The sequence below is a fragment of the Trematomus bernacchii genome, unplaced genomic scaffold (assembly GCF_902827165.1).
Source record: "Trematomus bernacchii unplaced genomic scaffold, fTreBer1.1, whole genome shotgun sequence".
Classification (NCBI taxonomy): domain Eukaryota; kingdom Metazoa; phylum Chordata; class Actinopteri; order Perciformes; family Nototheniidae; genus Trematomus; species Trematomus bernacchii.
In genome coordinates, this window is record NW_022987564.1 from 4,769,054 (window position 1) to 4,783,882 (window position 14,829).

The window sequence follows — 14,829 nt, forward strand, 5'->3', positions numbered from 1 at the left end:
CCTGCTATTGATCTTATTTCAGCCATGGCTTACTCTCAGCTGGGATACTCCTACTCCACCACACCTCAGGTACAGTCAATATGTTGTTACATGTTTCCTTAAAGTTTTAACAGACGACATTTTACATTATTATTAGTAATTATCGATTTATTTATTTGACATTTTAGAAAAACTGAATGAGAAGATCTAAGGCTTTATCACCGATATGTATAGCCTCTTAAAACAAGGAAAGACCAAATAAAACACCACTTGAAGAACTAGATTTGTACTGCAGATGTTTGTTTTTGCAGTTAACTACTAAATATACTTTTTATTTTACTGGTTTTCGAGAATGTGAACTTTCCTTTCAGTAACTTTCTCCATTGTAAAGTTATGGGACAAATAAGGTTAATTTTGCATTTATCTTGCCAAAGTTTCTGATGACCCCCGGCTCTCTGGCCGGTTGTCTGGAGTCGGGAACTCCTCCGCCTCACACGGTGCTGCGCTCCCCGGCCCACCAGCTCACCTCTGGCCCCGGCATTGGAGTCTACAGCGGAACTTATCCAAAGAGCCAAGGTTACTATAACACCTGCTCCAGCGACGCCACCGCCCTCTACTCCAGAGTGAGTCCACTTAACGTTCATTTATACCATCATTTTCACTTTGGACAATGCGTAATTGCGCACAATAGTTCTGGCACAGGCGAGAGTGAAAACGAGTTGTATAAAGTGACCCTGTATTTTTTTAAGGCTGTAAGTTTTCAAGTAAAAAGGTGAATTCAGGTTAAGTCATCCTTAAGTACCAGAGGGGATTTCTGAACAATATAACATCTGAATACATGTATATTTATATTAGTCATTTGCTAATATTTTCAGGCACCACTAGATCCCAAAGATGGAGCTGCATCTGTGGGGACATCTCATACTCCTGGCTACTATCCCTATGAATATGCACTTGGACAATATCCATATGACAGATATGGGTAAGTGAAAGTCTTTTTAACCTTAAACTAAATGGTAATCTCTTCAATAAGAACTAATCACTCTCTAAAAAAAAATATTTCAACTGACTGCAGCAATGTTTGTAGTGACCTCCTATTTCCTTTTTTCTCTTGGCATCATTATATACTGGAATAGTACTGGTACAAGGATGTGTACTTTTTTTAGGGTATTTATAGTATTGTGTCTCTACCAAGACATCTTTAATATATATTATTTAATTTAATTTAATTCATTTTATGTATTTATTTGATAAGGTTCATAAATACAAATACATTAATCTCAGAATAGAGAAGAGTTGATTTATGCCAGATTTGAGCTAATAGTTCATTTCCATCTGCAGTCCTTAGGCAGGTACATAACAATCAACAAACACTTAAAGCATTGAATAAAAGTCAATCGTTACCCATCAATTATAAGGCCTTTCCTAGTAAAGCACTTATTGTTGATACGACATAGCTAAATAATATTACTATTGTTATAATTTGGCTCAGGTATTCCAGCTCTGACGGTGCTTCCCGTCGTAAAAACGCCACCCGGGAGACCACCAGCACCCTGAAGGCCTGGCTGCAGGAGCACCAGAAGAACCCCTACCCCACAAAGGGAGAGAAGATAATGCTCGCCATCATCACCCGGATGACCCTCACACAGGTAACTTTCTGTTACATATGAAAGTCACTCTGAAGTTTAGTTGCCTGAAAAATGTTGTCTTGTTTTTCAAGGTATTTAGCGTAATTTGCCCTTTCCTTTCCTTGTTTTTTTCTTTACACTACAGTATGTTTAACGTCCTGTTCGTATTATTTTCTGTTCCTCTCTGACCTGCCATCTCTCCCTCCTTCAGGTGTCCACGTGGTTTGCTAATGCACGCAGGAGGCTGAAGAAAGAGAACAAGGTTACGTGGTCACCGCGGCCTTGTAAAAGCTCTGATGACCGAGGCTGTGATGAAGACAGCGATGAAGCGGAGAAGCCACTTAAAAGTGACAAAGACCTTCCTGGTAAGCAAGACCTACTCAAATCAATCTGTCAATAGATTAGCATGTGCAAACTTCCTGTGATCTGTATGATTCATTATTGCAGATCAACAGTGTGCAGACCTGCAGAGCGACCTTGAGGACTTCGACCTCCTGGAGTCAGACGGTTCTGATTGTGAACCGAAGCCACAGTTTCTACGTGAGGACAGTGACGCAAACCCAAACACAGAACTCTCACACGGGCATCTCGCACACAACCCAGACAACACACGGCACGGAAAAGACAGATTGTCCCCAGACTGTCCCCAGACTGTCCAACAGCAAAACAATACCTTCTATGCTAATCCAGACCCTCGAAGTACAGAGAACAAGCCCAAAATCTGGTCCATCGCTCACACTGCTGCGTCATTGGACGGCAGCTTGCAGCCAGAATACCCCCCCTGCATGCTGTCGTCGACCGGGTCCTTGTCTCCTGGGTATCCATCAAACATGGCGCTCACCAAGGCAGAGAGGGAACAGGAGTCGCCAGTCGCCTCGCTCAGAGAATGGGTGGACGGAGTTTTCCACGGTCCTCCTTTCCAGCAGCCCAAACCAGCTGATGTGTGGAAAGGCTTAAATGATGCCATGATAGACAGCCGGACAGTCCTTTGAACTTGTGAAGACTACGTCATCATTGCAGTCCAACCAACACATCATTGATGGAATATTTCAAAGACTGATGGACTTTAAAAAACCAATATATTCTGTCTATATTTTGTTGTTGTGACTTGACCAATTCACCATTCGCAAATAGCTACCCCTCAGTTACTGTTGTTACGTCTGTCAAACTTCCATTTTCACACAGCTCAAACGCAGCTTACACAGCAAATTACCTTTAAAGTTTAACACATTTTTAAATCAATGGGTCCAGACAGAAGTAGAAGAAAAGCCGCTCTCTCACAACCAGCAAACAACCATCGCATTTGCCATCTGAAATGCCACATAACAGACTTCCTCTAATGGCTAGCTTGCTAATTAACATAATGTTCAGACTGTTTCAATGTGTCTTAAATATGCATGGCCACATACCTGCTGTAGTACTAAAAGAAAGAGATTTTAAAACTGTATGTACTCAGCAAAAAGTCAGCATATATTCACCAGTTGATGATCTAGGAAACATTTATCCATATGTGTAATGAGGACCAACTAATCATCTGACAGATAAAACACTATCTCAGGTATTGTTGACTCTTGGGTTTAAACTTCCCCAAATCTGGTCGTGAGATGTTAACATTAGCCACACATTTAATTGCATATAATACTGACTTCCACACAATGCAATACAGTGGATATTCTAGTTGTTTAAAGCAACATTGTGACCAGCCAATAATTATAGTTAATGCTAATTTATGATAACTTCCTTGGCTTTGCAAGTCACTGTTAATTAGCTAACTGGACACTCTAATGATTGCAGTGCAAAGCATACAAACAGATGAATCTAGCGTATTTCTTAAACGTATGCTTGTGTTTTTGTGTTTCCAAAGTTAAAAAAAAAGACACCACTCTCCAAACTCTTAGCAGTATTTCTATTTCTCCAGTTCTATATGCATGTGGAAAAAAGTTTGACAGACTTATGCGCAGTTACATTTGGTCTGATTGGCCAATGGTTATGTGGGGTAGGGGTTTAGCGAATGGTAAATTACCAATCCTATTTTGACATTTTGAAAGGCCCCAACCCTCTCCCAACTTGCTAACTCTTTTGGTCCCCATCTTTGGTCAAATGTCTTTGAGCAAACTGTGTCACCACACACATTCCTGCAGCAAGGTTGTACGGATCACACACACATGAAAAACATACAATATTGTACACTTGCACTATAGCCTGCACAAGCACTGAGTCACAAAAATAAAAGGTGTATTCCGTAGCATGGCAAAGATCTCTGAGTGTGCGCTTACATTAGCTGTCCACTGTGCAGGAACCATCAGTGGTGTCAGTTGGGTTGATGTGAATCCTGTTTGGGAATAGTGAAATATACCTACACAGCTGTGGGTAAATGTGTGTGTGAGTGTTTGTGTGCATGTGTGTGTGTTTTGAGCAAGGAAAAAGGGGGGAAGTGGGTGGTATTCAGCCGTGACTAATGGAAACACACAGAGGAGGGTGCTGCTAAATTGTTAAATCGATGCCACTTCCACCTCGGCTCCAGATATAGCTGCAATCAGCGATGCGTCCCTTTTCATTAGGGGGCTTTTGACTTTGTCAACCTGGGACTGCAAGAAAATCCACCACGCACAAAATGCTTCATAAAACCTCTTAAGTAATTTTGAGTAAGTGTCACATCTTTATCCACTTCAGTGAGCTTTTCATACAACCCGTAATAAAAAAACAGCATTGAAACAAACAGAGAAATAAGACTGGCATCATTAGGCCTAAATGATTTATAAAAAATAAATCCCCATCAACTTCAATTATTAAAGAAAACTTCACAAAATTAGCACTTTAACCAACACTTTCTGAAACAAAGCACAACAGGAAACAGTGAGAAGTTGTTGTTTTTTTTTCACCCCCCATCTTTTCCTGCTGTTTTCGATTTAGGAACAGTGATAAAGTATTTATCAGAACAGAGGAGGGATCTTCCTGGGCTTTGTATGGAATTAACCATTTCAGATTAAATAATTCAGGAAGAATTCAACCGAGAATTTCATTCTGTTTCTGCCTCATAAATAAGTCAGATTTAAGATGATAAATAATGACATCTGACTTCTTATTTCGGTAAAGTTTTCTTTCTTCCTCTCGCTGTCCGACAGGATCTCAGTGTGGCTTACTGCAGATATATTTGTCATGTTTTGGCTCAATTCCTTTCCCTTTTCTATATAGGTTAAATGTACTTATATTGATACAATTTTGTTTTCTTTTAACAAAAATCTTGAGGGTGGATTTCGCATCAAAGGAGGAGGTTGTGGTGTCATGAAGGATGTGGAACGGCACTCAGATAAGAGATTGACCTGGTGCTGAGTGGGGTTAAGAGATATAAGGTTAGATGTGTTCTCACCTCTGGCTGTTTCAGACATGACTTGTCTCTTGGGCAAAACTGCAAAAGTGCATATACTGTAAATACACTGCAATCCACTGAGAAGCACTAAATCACACCTAACCTCTGGCTTTTAAAATAATAATTAGTAACATGAAAAACCCTCAAATCTATATGGGTTTTATGTGCAATCGTGTAAGTATTTAACTTTAAGTTTCCATTTTATCAATAATCTACCACATATTTTTCAATAGATTTCCATGTTGAAGTCAGATTGAGTTTGAAGAGAAATACAAAATGTTCAATAAAAGTTTTGAGGCACTCTTGGGAAGTTGGGAAGCTAAAAGACATTTAAATATTATGACGCATTTTCCGATTTCCAGATTTTAGAAAAAATGTAAGTCTGACATTCATTCTCATTTTAGTTCAATTTTTAACGGCAACTAACTTGCTTTCAAGCTCCTACAGTATATGTTCCAAAGTTGTGTAAAAAAGACGGCATGAATGTCAAAATTAGGGAATTTCTTTAAACAAGTATAGAATTATGATGCAAAATACTGTAAAACTTAGACCAAGACAGATTTTTGGCTGGCAATTAACATGTTTCTTGGTGAGATGAACCCTCAATTCTCTCTTTTTACCTCCACATTCTTCCTCCACTGACAGCTGACACTTTATTGCCTCTTTATTCCTCATCCTTACCATCACCCATTTTCTTCCTCTTTTCCTTCACCCCACATCTCATTCCCCCTCCTCCATACCCTCCCACCCCCTTTGCCTCTCCCTTTCTCCTCCCCTCACCTCTGTCTGCTATCCACACACAAGCAAGACACTCAGCAGCCACTCTGACACGAAGGCCTGCTCTCTGGTCCATATAATGTGATTAAGCCTCAGTGTGTTGCTTTACAGGTCGGAGGGTGTAAGAGCCACTGTTTACTTGTCTGGCTCACACCACCAGGCATTGTGTGGCCTAAGGGAGAATTGACACAGAGTATAGGGGTGATAGGCAAAGGGCACTCAAAAAAAGTTTTCTTTCAATGAATTGTTCAAACTACTCATCCTATACTCTGTGGCCCTTTTTCGTGACTGAAAAGTCTGAAGGAATGTCTGCACAGGAAGTATTGACAACTTCAAATTACTCCTCTATGCACCCTCCGTCTGACACCTATTTCCTTTCAACACTGTCTGAGCCTCCCTGGCACACTCGCACACACACTCTGGCATACATATACACACAGTTCTAAGTCTCTTGCGTCTTGTCACACACACTTTGGTTTCCCGGGGCTATCAAAGTGCTGAGTGCAAACTCTCTCCTCCAAAACCTGTCACATGTCGCCAGAGGTGTCTCGCTCCCCGCGGTAACCCTCTGAGCTCCTGGCACAAGTACAAGTCATTATTTCCATGGTAAAGGTCAGAAGCTGTGTCACCTGACTCTGAAGTGGAGCTGAGTGGAGACGCCCCGAGACAACGACCAAAGGTCAGTTTCCTGTTGGCTTCTCATACAGTAAGGATAGATGTGAGGAGGACAGGGCTGATCCCAGATCTGCGTGCGAGCCCCTTTGGTCACAGTGGCTTCTAAACGAGGAGGTTCAGATAATTGGCTGCAGGGAGCTCCATAATGAGCCTGAGGGTCTGTAATGTGACACATCTTCAAGGAGACATATTTTAATAGGGCAATTACGGCGTCAAGGAGGATGTTTTGTGTAGAGTGAGTGATTGTTGTGGAGGGGCGCTGTGTTAAGAAATTCAATGGCATTTAACTCCATTATCTATCGTGTGGCTCACCAGTGAGGAGACTTTAAATATCATTACAGTCTTATCTTTGAATGGACTGAACAAACAGTGCAGGTCATATTAGGGTTAAAGGGACAGTTCACCCCAAATCACAAATGTATTTTTCTTCTCTTGTAGTTTTATTTCTCTATCTAAAATGTATTTTGTTGGAAATATGGCCTGAGAGATGTTTGCATTCTCTCCGATATAATCAAACATCACTCAGCTTGTGGAGCTGAAATTGCATTTCCAGAAATCACAACTTGTTTAATCAAGATAATCAACAAACTTGGTGTGAGCAGTTTCATGTAGGAACTATTTTCTTTATACAGAACGACACCCGACAGTTGGATTCACCCGCAGAAGGAAGCCTGCATTTCCTCAGCTAGCTAAAGCTCATTTGAGGGAAAAGCCATTACATTTTACATATTGCGCTTTCAAGAAAACAAGCATCTTGTCCATGAGTAGATGCACATTTCCTGCATGGGCTATGATACGATTGCTGTGTGTAGTTTGGTAGAAAGAAAATAGTGACTACAATAAACTGGTCACCACGAGTCTAGGGTTATGATTTCTGAGAAAAGAGACATTGATGGTGAGTTCTTCGAATATTTATTTGGCACTTTGAATACTGTAAGACAAATGCCATTTAGTACCATTATATTGGATAACAATCTCTATGGAAGACAACACCATTTTTTATTTAGGGTGAACTGTCCCTTTAAGAGTTGTATTTGCAATTATATCTCATTATGCTGAAAGAAAGTGTGTAACTGGATGTAGACCCCTGCGGTGATTTGACAGTTTAAGGTTGAACCCATGAATGAGTCTGTGTGCAAATTGTTTGAATCAAATTTGATAATCTGGAGTTACTTGACGATGTAAAAGAATATTTTATTATGCCGGCTGATGCATTTAAGAGCAGTGAATAATTAAACAGGGCGGTTAAATCCAGCACAAAAACACTGCACTGTTTAATTCAGCACAATTCATATGCTCAGTTTCATCTGAAGATTTTGCCCCGGGCAATGCCTCCAACTCAACCAACCACCACCTCTGAACCACTCAGACCTACCAACCGCAAGACCGACCAGTCAGCTCTCTGACATGGACCCGGCTCGCCTGCCTCATTTTAACAATGCACCTCTCTCCCCTTCAATCATCCAAAGTGGTCTGACTACAGATGAGGTTAACTACAGCATAAGCCTCACTTCCAGGAGTCACCAGGGCCAATTATGTCAGCCTGACTACTCTTCCCAACCTGCGCTCCATGGTGTGGAAAATGCAGTTCCACTGGCTGCATCACTGGGGACAGAACAGGCCAGTGCTGTCTGGAGCCGGAGCCAAGCGAAGGCCAATTTGGCATGCAGAGGTCTATGGAGAATAGGCCCGATGAAATATATATATGATCTTCTTCAAACATGTATTGTTCCGCGCTGCTGTGTCTTATCAGGCTGGCTCCCTCCTGATGTCCTCCAGGCTTGGCAGAGCAAGACTCTACATCGCAGATTGTGTGGGACCGATGCACAAGGAATGCTAAAGTTCTCTCAGTGCATCTTACAGTAAACAGTAGAGAAGAGCCATATGTCTTGCCTGCTTATTGGTTAAGTTCAAAGCAATGCAATCAAGTTATTCAGGTGTCCAAAAGGTAAAAAATAAATGAATCCCATCATTCAAAAAACAATGGAGCAGATTTGTTTAAAGGTGCAGTGCAACTTTCATCCAATATTATTTTATTTCAGAGCAATTAAGTTATTTTGCACAGAAACCTTTTTAAAACAAAAAGCTTTGGTTTGTGCTTTAGAAAACTATTAATTTTATTTCTGTACAAAGCAGCCTTTCACTGTCTTTCTAGTACCAGACCAATCTCATCTGCAGGACACTGCTGACCTCTGCCTGTCAAATGTGGAACTTCATCTGGCAATTTAACTAGATAACTAACTCAGTATCCCAGAATTCCTCACTGCACAGCCTGCCCAATGGAATTGGGGACATCAAGTCAAAAAAGAAACCCCTTAAAGACATATTTGTACATATCACCTTTTTCAACGGACGCATGGTTCACATACAGCATAGATTTCATGATTAAAAAGAATCCCCTCTCAGACAGACACACGTACAACATATCATTTATTAACCAATATGGCAATTTAAACAGAGAAACAAAGCTGAGGAAATGTTTCAGTGATGATGCTTATGCTTGAATTGTAATCCACAGTAGCCACATGTGCCCACTTTTGTGTCTTTATCCTGGAGAAAGAGAGACAAACATGATAGTTATAAATTGGGACATTTGCTAAACCTGCCATTAATGTGATAAAGGAAATATTGAAGATATATAAAATACAACGAAAATGTTACAGTAAAACCGTTTTCGGTCTTCAGATATCACAGCGTAACAATGCGTGGATCACTGGGTTCCTGCACTTCACTGTAACCCTGCCATCTCACTAAATATTGTATAATAGTCTCTCAATTATTGGACTAGATCTCAAGTATCCCTATTTAATAAATACAAGTGCACTTTAGCTACATTGAACCCTTCAATCTGATCCACAAAAACCAAGTATTGATTGTTGGTTAACTAACAATAAATAGCCACCATGATATATCATTTCTGATAAAATGCACTGGTACAACTTATCATGTTTTGTCAAAATGGACAATTCGACCACTTTAAATCATTTCATGATACAAGTAGCAGGCTCTTACCAGGTTGATGTAGACTTTGGGATGGCCCAGGGCTCCTCCACCTCCATCACAGGACACCACCCTGGCCTCAACTTCAGTCACTGGCTCCTCCGCCACCAACTTGATGGCAAAGTTTGCATTCACCTAGACCCAAAGAATGTGATTTTTGTCATTATTGGCTTAATAAAAAACAGGAAACGGAGAAAGTATAATGCTCTGATTATGAGTATCCTCTGTGCACACCATATACTTATTGTGTTGTGTGCACATAGTTTTAATAGAGTACACTTGTATATTGTGTTTACCTTTATGTGCTGAACTTTCTTTTGTAGTAGTCGTTTGAGCATTGTATGGTGAAATGCGGCGCAGTAATGGACTCAAGAACATGATGCCATTGTTTGACAATATTTATATAATGTAAGATACAATACAAAAGTTTGCACATGTGAGGATTTATCAGAGGTGCACACACCAGCAGTGGGGCACATTGACAGGCTCGTTGTTTCTTGTCATTATAGCTCAAACATCGAATATACATATTTTTTAAGTTAGTTTTTCATTGCTTCTCTTACCTCTTTCTGCCTGCCAACGAATCTTGCCCTCCTGGGATCCTTTTCATCAAACACCTGAGAGAAAAACACTGAACATTAGAGAAGAAGACAACAGCGGCACATCATGTTTCATATCTTATATTTAGCTCTAGATATGGGTGGGTTCATTTTCTTACTCTATATTTTGCTAGCTGAGACAAGGTGTCATTGCCTAAGCTGTCATTAAAACACGAACATATGTTGAATCACTGTGTATACGTTTTCTAACAAACAAAGGCCGATTTAAAAATGGTAAAGGAAAACGTTAAGGGTCAATATGAAGTGCTGTCCGATTACGGAATTAACGTTAGCTAACATTGACACAATGCTAAGCTAACGTAGGGACACCAAGTAAAAGCAATACATACGAATATGTTTTAAGCTTACCTGTCCCGTGTGAGTAATGGCCTCGCCGGTAGTGGCAAATTCGACGCTGTAGCGATGAACAGGGACAGCAGAAAGCCTCAAAGGTGAAACAAGCACCTTTGCATTTCTACTGAAGGACAGAACTCTCCCCATTGCGGCCGCCATGTTTACAACTGACTGGTTTCCCAAGCTGCATTGCAGAAAACACTGCTATTGGAATTAACGTGCCCTGAGATTTGCCTGCCAGGCTCAAGACACTTCTGTGTAACACCTACAACAAGCCTTTAAGTTGACTCATTATTCAGCGACATGTGATCAAAGTTAAAAACAAAGACATTATGTATGTTTAATTTGGACAGGAAAGCAAGGTTTCACCAAAGTCAGACAATCAAATTGTCTGAGAGGCCAAACTGAGGGCACTAATGTAGAAAATTAAACCACAAAACGGAAGTAGCTGTATCCTCACAAGCAAGAGCAGCATTACGGTCAAACTGTGGCGATATAAACCCAACATTTAGAGACTTAAAGCACATTTTAAACAACAAAAGGATCCCTGAAAGGTTTGTTTACATCATTTAATTGTTGAGTAAGACTGTGTCATGTCGGGGACTAACATGTGTGCCGTTTTTATATCTTTCTTTCCAATGGCAGGTCAAACCCTGACATGCTGCTCTCCTTGGCATGTCGCTTATTATGGTCGCATAGCTATCCCAGCATCGGGCTCTACTACTATACATTTGTTAAAACTTGTATTTATGTCAGACAGCTCCATGCAAGGCTCCATGTGTAGTTAGTTGCTCATTGTTTTACGAATAAGGCTACGTTTAACCAGTATAAGGTAAGGGTTAGCTGAATTAGTGCAGAGTTGTGACTTTAGCCAATGTTATTACAATAACAAAAAAATAGCTATTTTGCAAACAAACGTCTTAGACACGTTTTGTTCCGAAGGATATTTAACCAGATTAACTCTAACTTTATACCTGCTGAGGCCCGAATTCAAACGCCAGCAGTAAAACACTTAATTCGGCCACCCTTACATCTCAAATGTCATTTAGTTGTCTAGGAAATGTCCCAATACTTGTAGGACTCCACCATTTCTATAATCTGGATATTAATAACTGTACAGATAGGAGAGGAGTGATGATACCTAAACTCAATGCACGTGCCAGTAGTCTTTGACACTGTTTTTCTTGCTGTTATGCAATATTTGACACATCTAAGAAAAACAAGTAAGGGCATTTATTGTTTATTTTTCTCAAATAAGAGTTAGAAAACAATAAAAAAGCAACACTTAAGTCACATCACAACATGACACTAACCAACTCCCAGACTTAAAATATTTTTGTTATGTCACAAAGTCTTGTTTAGCAACTGTAATTTTTATTTTTTTTATTTAGCCTTATTTATACAGGTGTTAAAATCTCATTGAGACACAAGGTCTCATTTGCAAGAGAGACCTGTCAGTGGTAACACTACCACACAAAGTTACAGACAGACAGGACACTAAACACAGAGGCAACACTAAAATACAACACCGTAAAAAAAGTAGTCATTGAAATCCATATACAGTAGTCAGATATACCAGGTGCAAACACCCACAGATGATTTCTCCAGCTTTTTTAAAATTAGTTTAAAATCCGTGATGGGTATCAAACTGGTCAGCTTAAGTTCCTGCTGAAGTGTGTTCCAGGTCGAGGGGGCAGAGTATGATATGGCTTTTTTCCCAAGCACCGTGCGAACTGAGGGGACGGACAGAGTGATGTAATTTTGAGATCGTAGGCTATAGCTGTACTGTTTGTGTGATATGTAAGTGGATATGTAGAGGGGCAGCAGTCCAAGCATAGCGGTATAGATGAGTTTGTACCAGTGCAGTGATCTGCGCATTGATAATGATGTCCAGTTGACTAAAGAGTACAGTGTGCAATGGTGTGTGAGGGGTTTACAGTTGGTTATGAACCTCAGAGCCCCATGGTAGACAGCGTCCAGCAGATGAAGGGAGTGAGCTGAGGCGTTCATGTACACAACATCCCCGTAGTTCAAGAGCGGCAAAAATGTGGCAGCTACAAGCCGTTTCCTCGCACTTGTGGAGAAGCAGGCCTTATTTCTAAAAAAGAATCCCAGTTTTAATTTCAATTTCCTTAAGAGATTGTCAATATGTGGTTTGAAGCAGAGATTGTCATCTATAGTAATGCCTAAGTATCTGTAGGTGTTAACAGCTTCAATGGGGTTATGCTGTGCAGACATGATGCAGGGAAGAACAGTTGGTAACCTTTTCTTATTGGAAAACAACATTACTTTTGTCTTATCTGAAGTTAACACCAACCTAAGGTGGAACAGATGTGACTGAAAAGTGTCAAAAGCAGACTGCAGACGTTCAAATGCAAGGGCAACAGTGCTAGCACAACAGTACACAACAGTATCATCTGCATATAGATGTACAGAGGCATCAATACTTTGACCCACACCATTTATATAAATAGTAAAAAGGGTCGGTCCCAAGACCGAACCTTGAGCACATTAAGAAAGCTTAATGATTTCTCCGTCTCTCTCTGCAGCATGGCGTCCCTCCTCTTGAAGCACCTGGCTTCCTCCCTGACCCGACGGGTGGCCCAGATGAGCCGGTTAAATCTGACCTTCTCTTCACCAGCAGCGAGCGCCTACAGAAGTCTCTGCAGCCTCTCCACAGCTCCACACACGCTCCTCCTGCCGTCGACCAGAGTCAGCTCCATCCAGTGCTGCTCGTCTCCGTGTGGATCCTCTCTGTTGGGACAGTGTCAGCATCTCCCCTGCAGCCAGCCCTCTGCAGGCATGAAGACCAGGTCTGCCCTGAGGAAGCGCTGCAACGACTGTTTCTTTGTCCGGCGGCGGGGGCTTTTGTTTGTTTACTGCAAGACTAACCCGAGACACAAGCAGAGGCAGGCATAACATGATAAAGAAAATTGCTTTAAGATTGTGGGAATTTTGAAAAACTGTGATGTGAAATAAATTGTTTGGCTAAAGACTGTGTGTAGCTCTTTTATCGCCCTTTCTGTAAACCATCATATTCTATCATTTTGGTACATTTTAAAATAGCTATGTTTAATTAAATTACAGTTTTTTTCAATTGCTAAAACAAGTTTTTTGAAAGCAGGGCTTATTTTCTCAAAACACAATTCACAAAACCACACACACAAAGTGCAAAACACCTCCTATATACTGCAAAATGAAGCACTGCACTCAAAACTACATAAACACTGACCGAAACCAAACTTTTGCACCAAATGGCACACACAAGACACTTTGTCCAACCAACTACACACTGTGGTGCTCAATCTAAAGCACACACATTTTGTATGGTGTTCTGTATGTAGAGAATTCTGCATATAAAGATTGTTCAAGTCTACAACAATATGTGCAGGAACACAAATATACTGTTGTTTCTCCAAAACAAATTGGTGCAACATTCATGCACAACACAGTTACAGTTGTGTAAACAAAAATGATGCCTCAAATACAAGGCAAAAAAAAAATACATGTCAAATACAGTACTGTAAATGGAAAGGAAAACTTTGAGGAAAAAGAAATACAAAAAATATTTTTACAAAAAACAGAGGAAAGAAAAGGCTGCATCTCGCCACCTAGCTGGGTCTGGCCACAGCGCCTCTTCCACATGCAGAAGAAGCATGCATCCATTGACCTGACGGTCACACAGTTTCAACCGTTATGCTGCAAATAACTTTATTGCATTTGCTTAATCTTTATCAAATATGTTTTATGGCCAGACAGATTTCTTTTTTTAAATGGAGCCCAAAATGTTCTACCAGGCAGGGGATTCGAACCCACTTTTCATGTGGCCTAGCTGCTTCAACCACTGAGCTATACAGCAGCTTGAGGTTTTCAAATCCGGCAGCACCAACGCCTGGTCTGCCACATGTGGAAGCCCCTCTTTAGTTTCTCACCTGCTGAGAGTAAAATGCTTTAGTGTGCACAAACTAGGGGGGGACGGCAAACACCAGTGTGATTTTGGTGACAGTATGACTATCTTGGACAAAGTTAATATGTGCAGTGTTCTGCAAAAAGTACCAAGTTGAATTGCAAATTGAGTGCAGAGCTGAAAATGTGTTTAGAGTTTTGGAGATTTGAGCTGAGGGTTCACTCTTTGAGTGTGAGATTAAATAATTCTCCTTTATATGTCATTTTAGTGTGTTAGCAACTCTAAAAAACTGTATGAAATGGTAAAGAAAATACCCTTACTAATTAAAACAAACGTACTTTTGTTACATAGCAACATATTTCACAGCATTCATCTGATTATAGCCAATTTGGCTTTAATTATCTAATGTAATTGTAGTTGTTATTTTTAGCCTTTCATGGTTAACAGCCTGTTTTATTTCAGATTCCTTTTCATCATTCCTCCACATGAGGGAGCCAAAGTCTTGGGTTTGGGTAAGAGCTATAAATACAGGATCCAACC

At 40.5% G+C, this 14,829-nt stretch overlaps 3 protein-coding genes across 3 annotated transcripts; 2 read left to right on the forward strand and 1 right to left on the reverse strand.

Annotated features, from left to right (window-relative positions):
- Positions 1 to 2,599, forward strand: irx4b (iroquois homeobox 4b). The gene is made up of 6 exons (XM_034125382.1): positions 1 to 69; positions 414 to 602; positions 855 to 961; positions 1,472 to 1,628; positions 1,819 to 1,972; positions 2,055 to 2,599. The coding sequence occupies exons 1-6, from the start codon at positions 25 to 27 to the stop codon at positions 2,597 to 2,599; spliced, it is 1,197 nt and encodes a 398-aa protein (XP_033981273.1). The 5' UTR covers positions 1 to 24.
- Positions 2,600 to 8,841: 6,242 nt separating this feature from the next.
- ndufs6 (NADH:ubiquinone oxidoreductase subunit S6) lies at positions 8,842 to 10,602 on the reverse strand. The gene is made up of 4 exons (XM_034124920.1): positions 10,398 to 10,602; positions 9,993 to 10,046; positions 9,442 to 9,564; positions 8,842 to 8,979 (listed from the first exon to the last, which is right to left on the reverse strand). The coding sequence occupies exons 1-4, from the start codon at positions 10,539 to 10,541 to the stop codon at positions 8,911 to 8,913; spliced, it is 390 nt and encodes a 129-aa protein (XP_033980811.1). The 5' UTR covers positions 10,542 to 10,602; the 3' UTR covers positions 8,842 to 8,910.
- Positions 10,603 to 10,826: 224 nt separating this feature from the next.
- mrpl36 (mitochondrial ribosomal protein L36) lies at positions 10,827 to 13,377 on the forward strand. Its single transcript, XM_034124943.1, has 2 exons — positions 10,827 to 10,936; positions 12,932 to 13,377. The coding sequence occupies exon 2, from the start codon at positions 12,933 to 12,935 to the stop codon at positions 13,299 to 13,301; it is 369 nt and encodes a 122-aa protein (XP_033980834.1). The 5' UTR covers positions 10,827 to 10,936; position 12,932; the 3' UTR covers positions 13,302 to 13,377.
- The last annotated feature ends 1,452 nt before the right edge of the window (positions 13,378 to 14,829 follow it).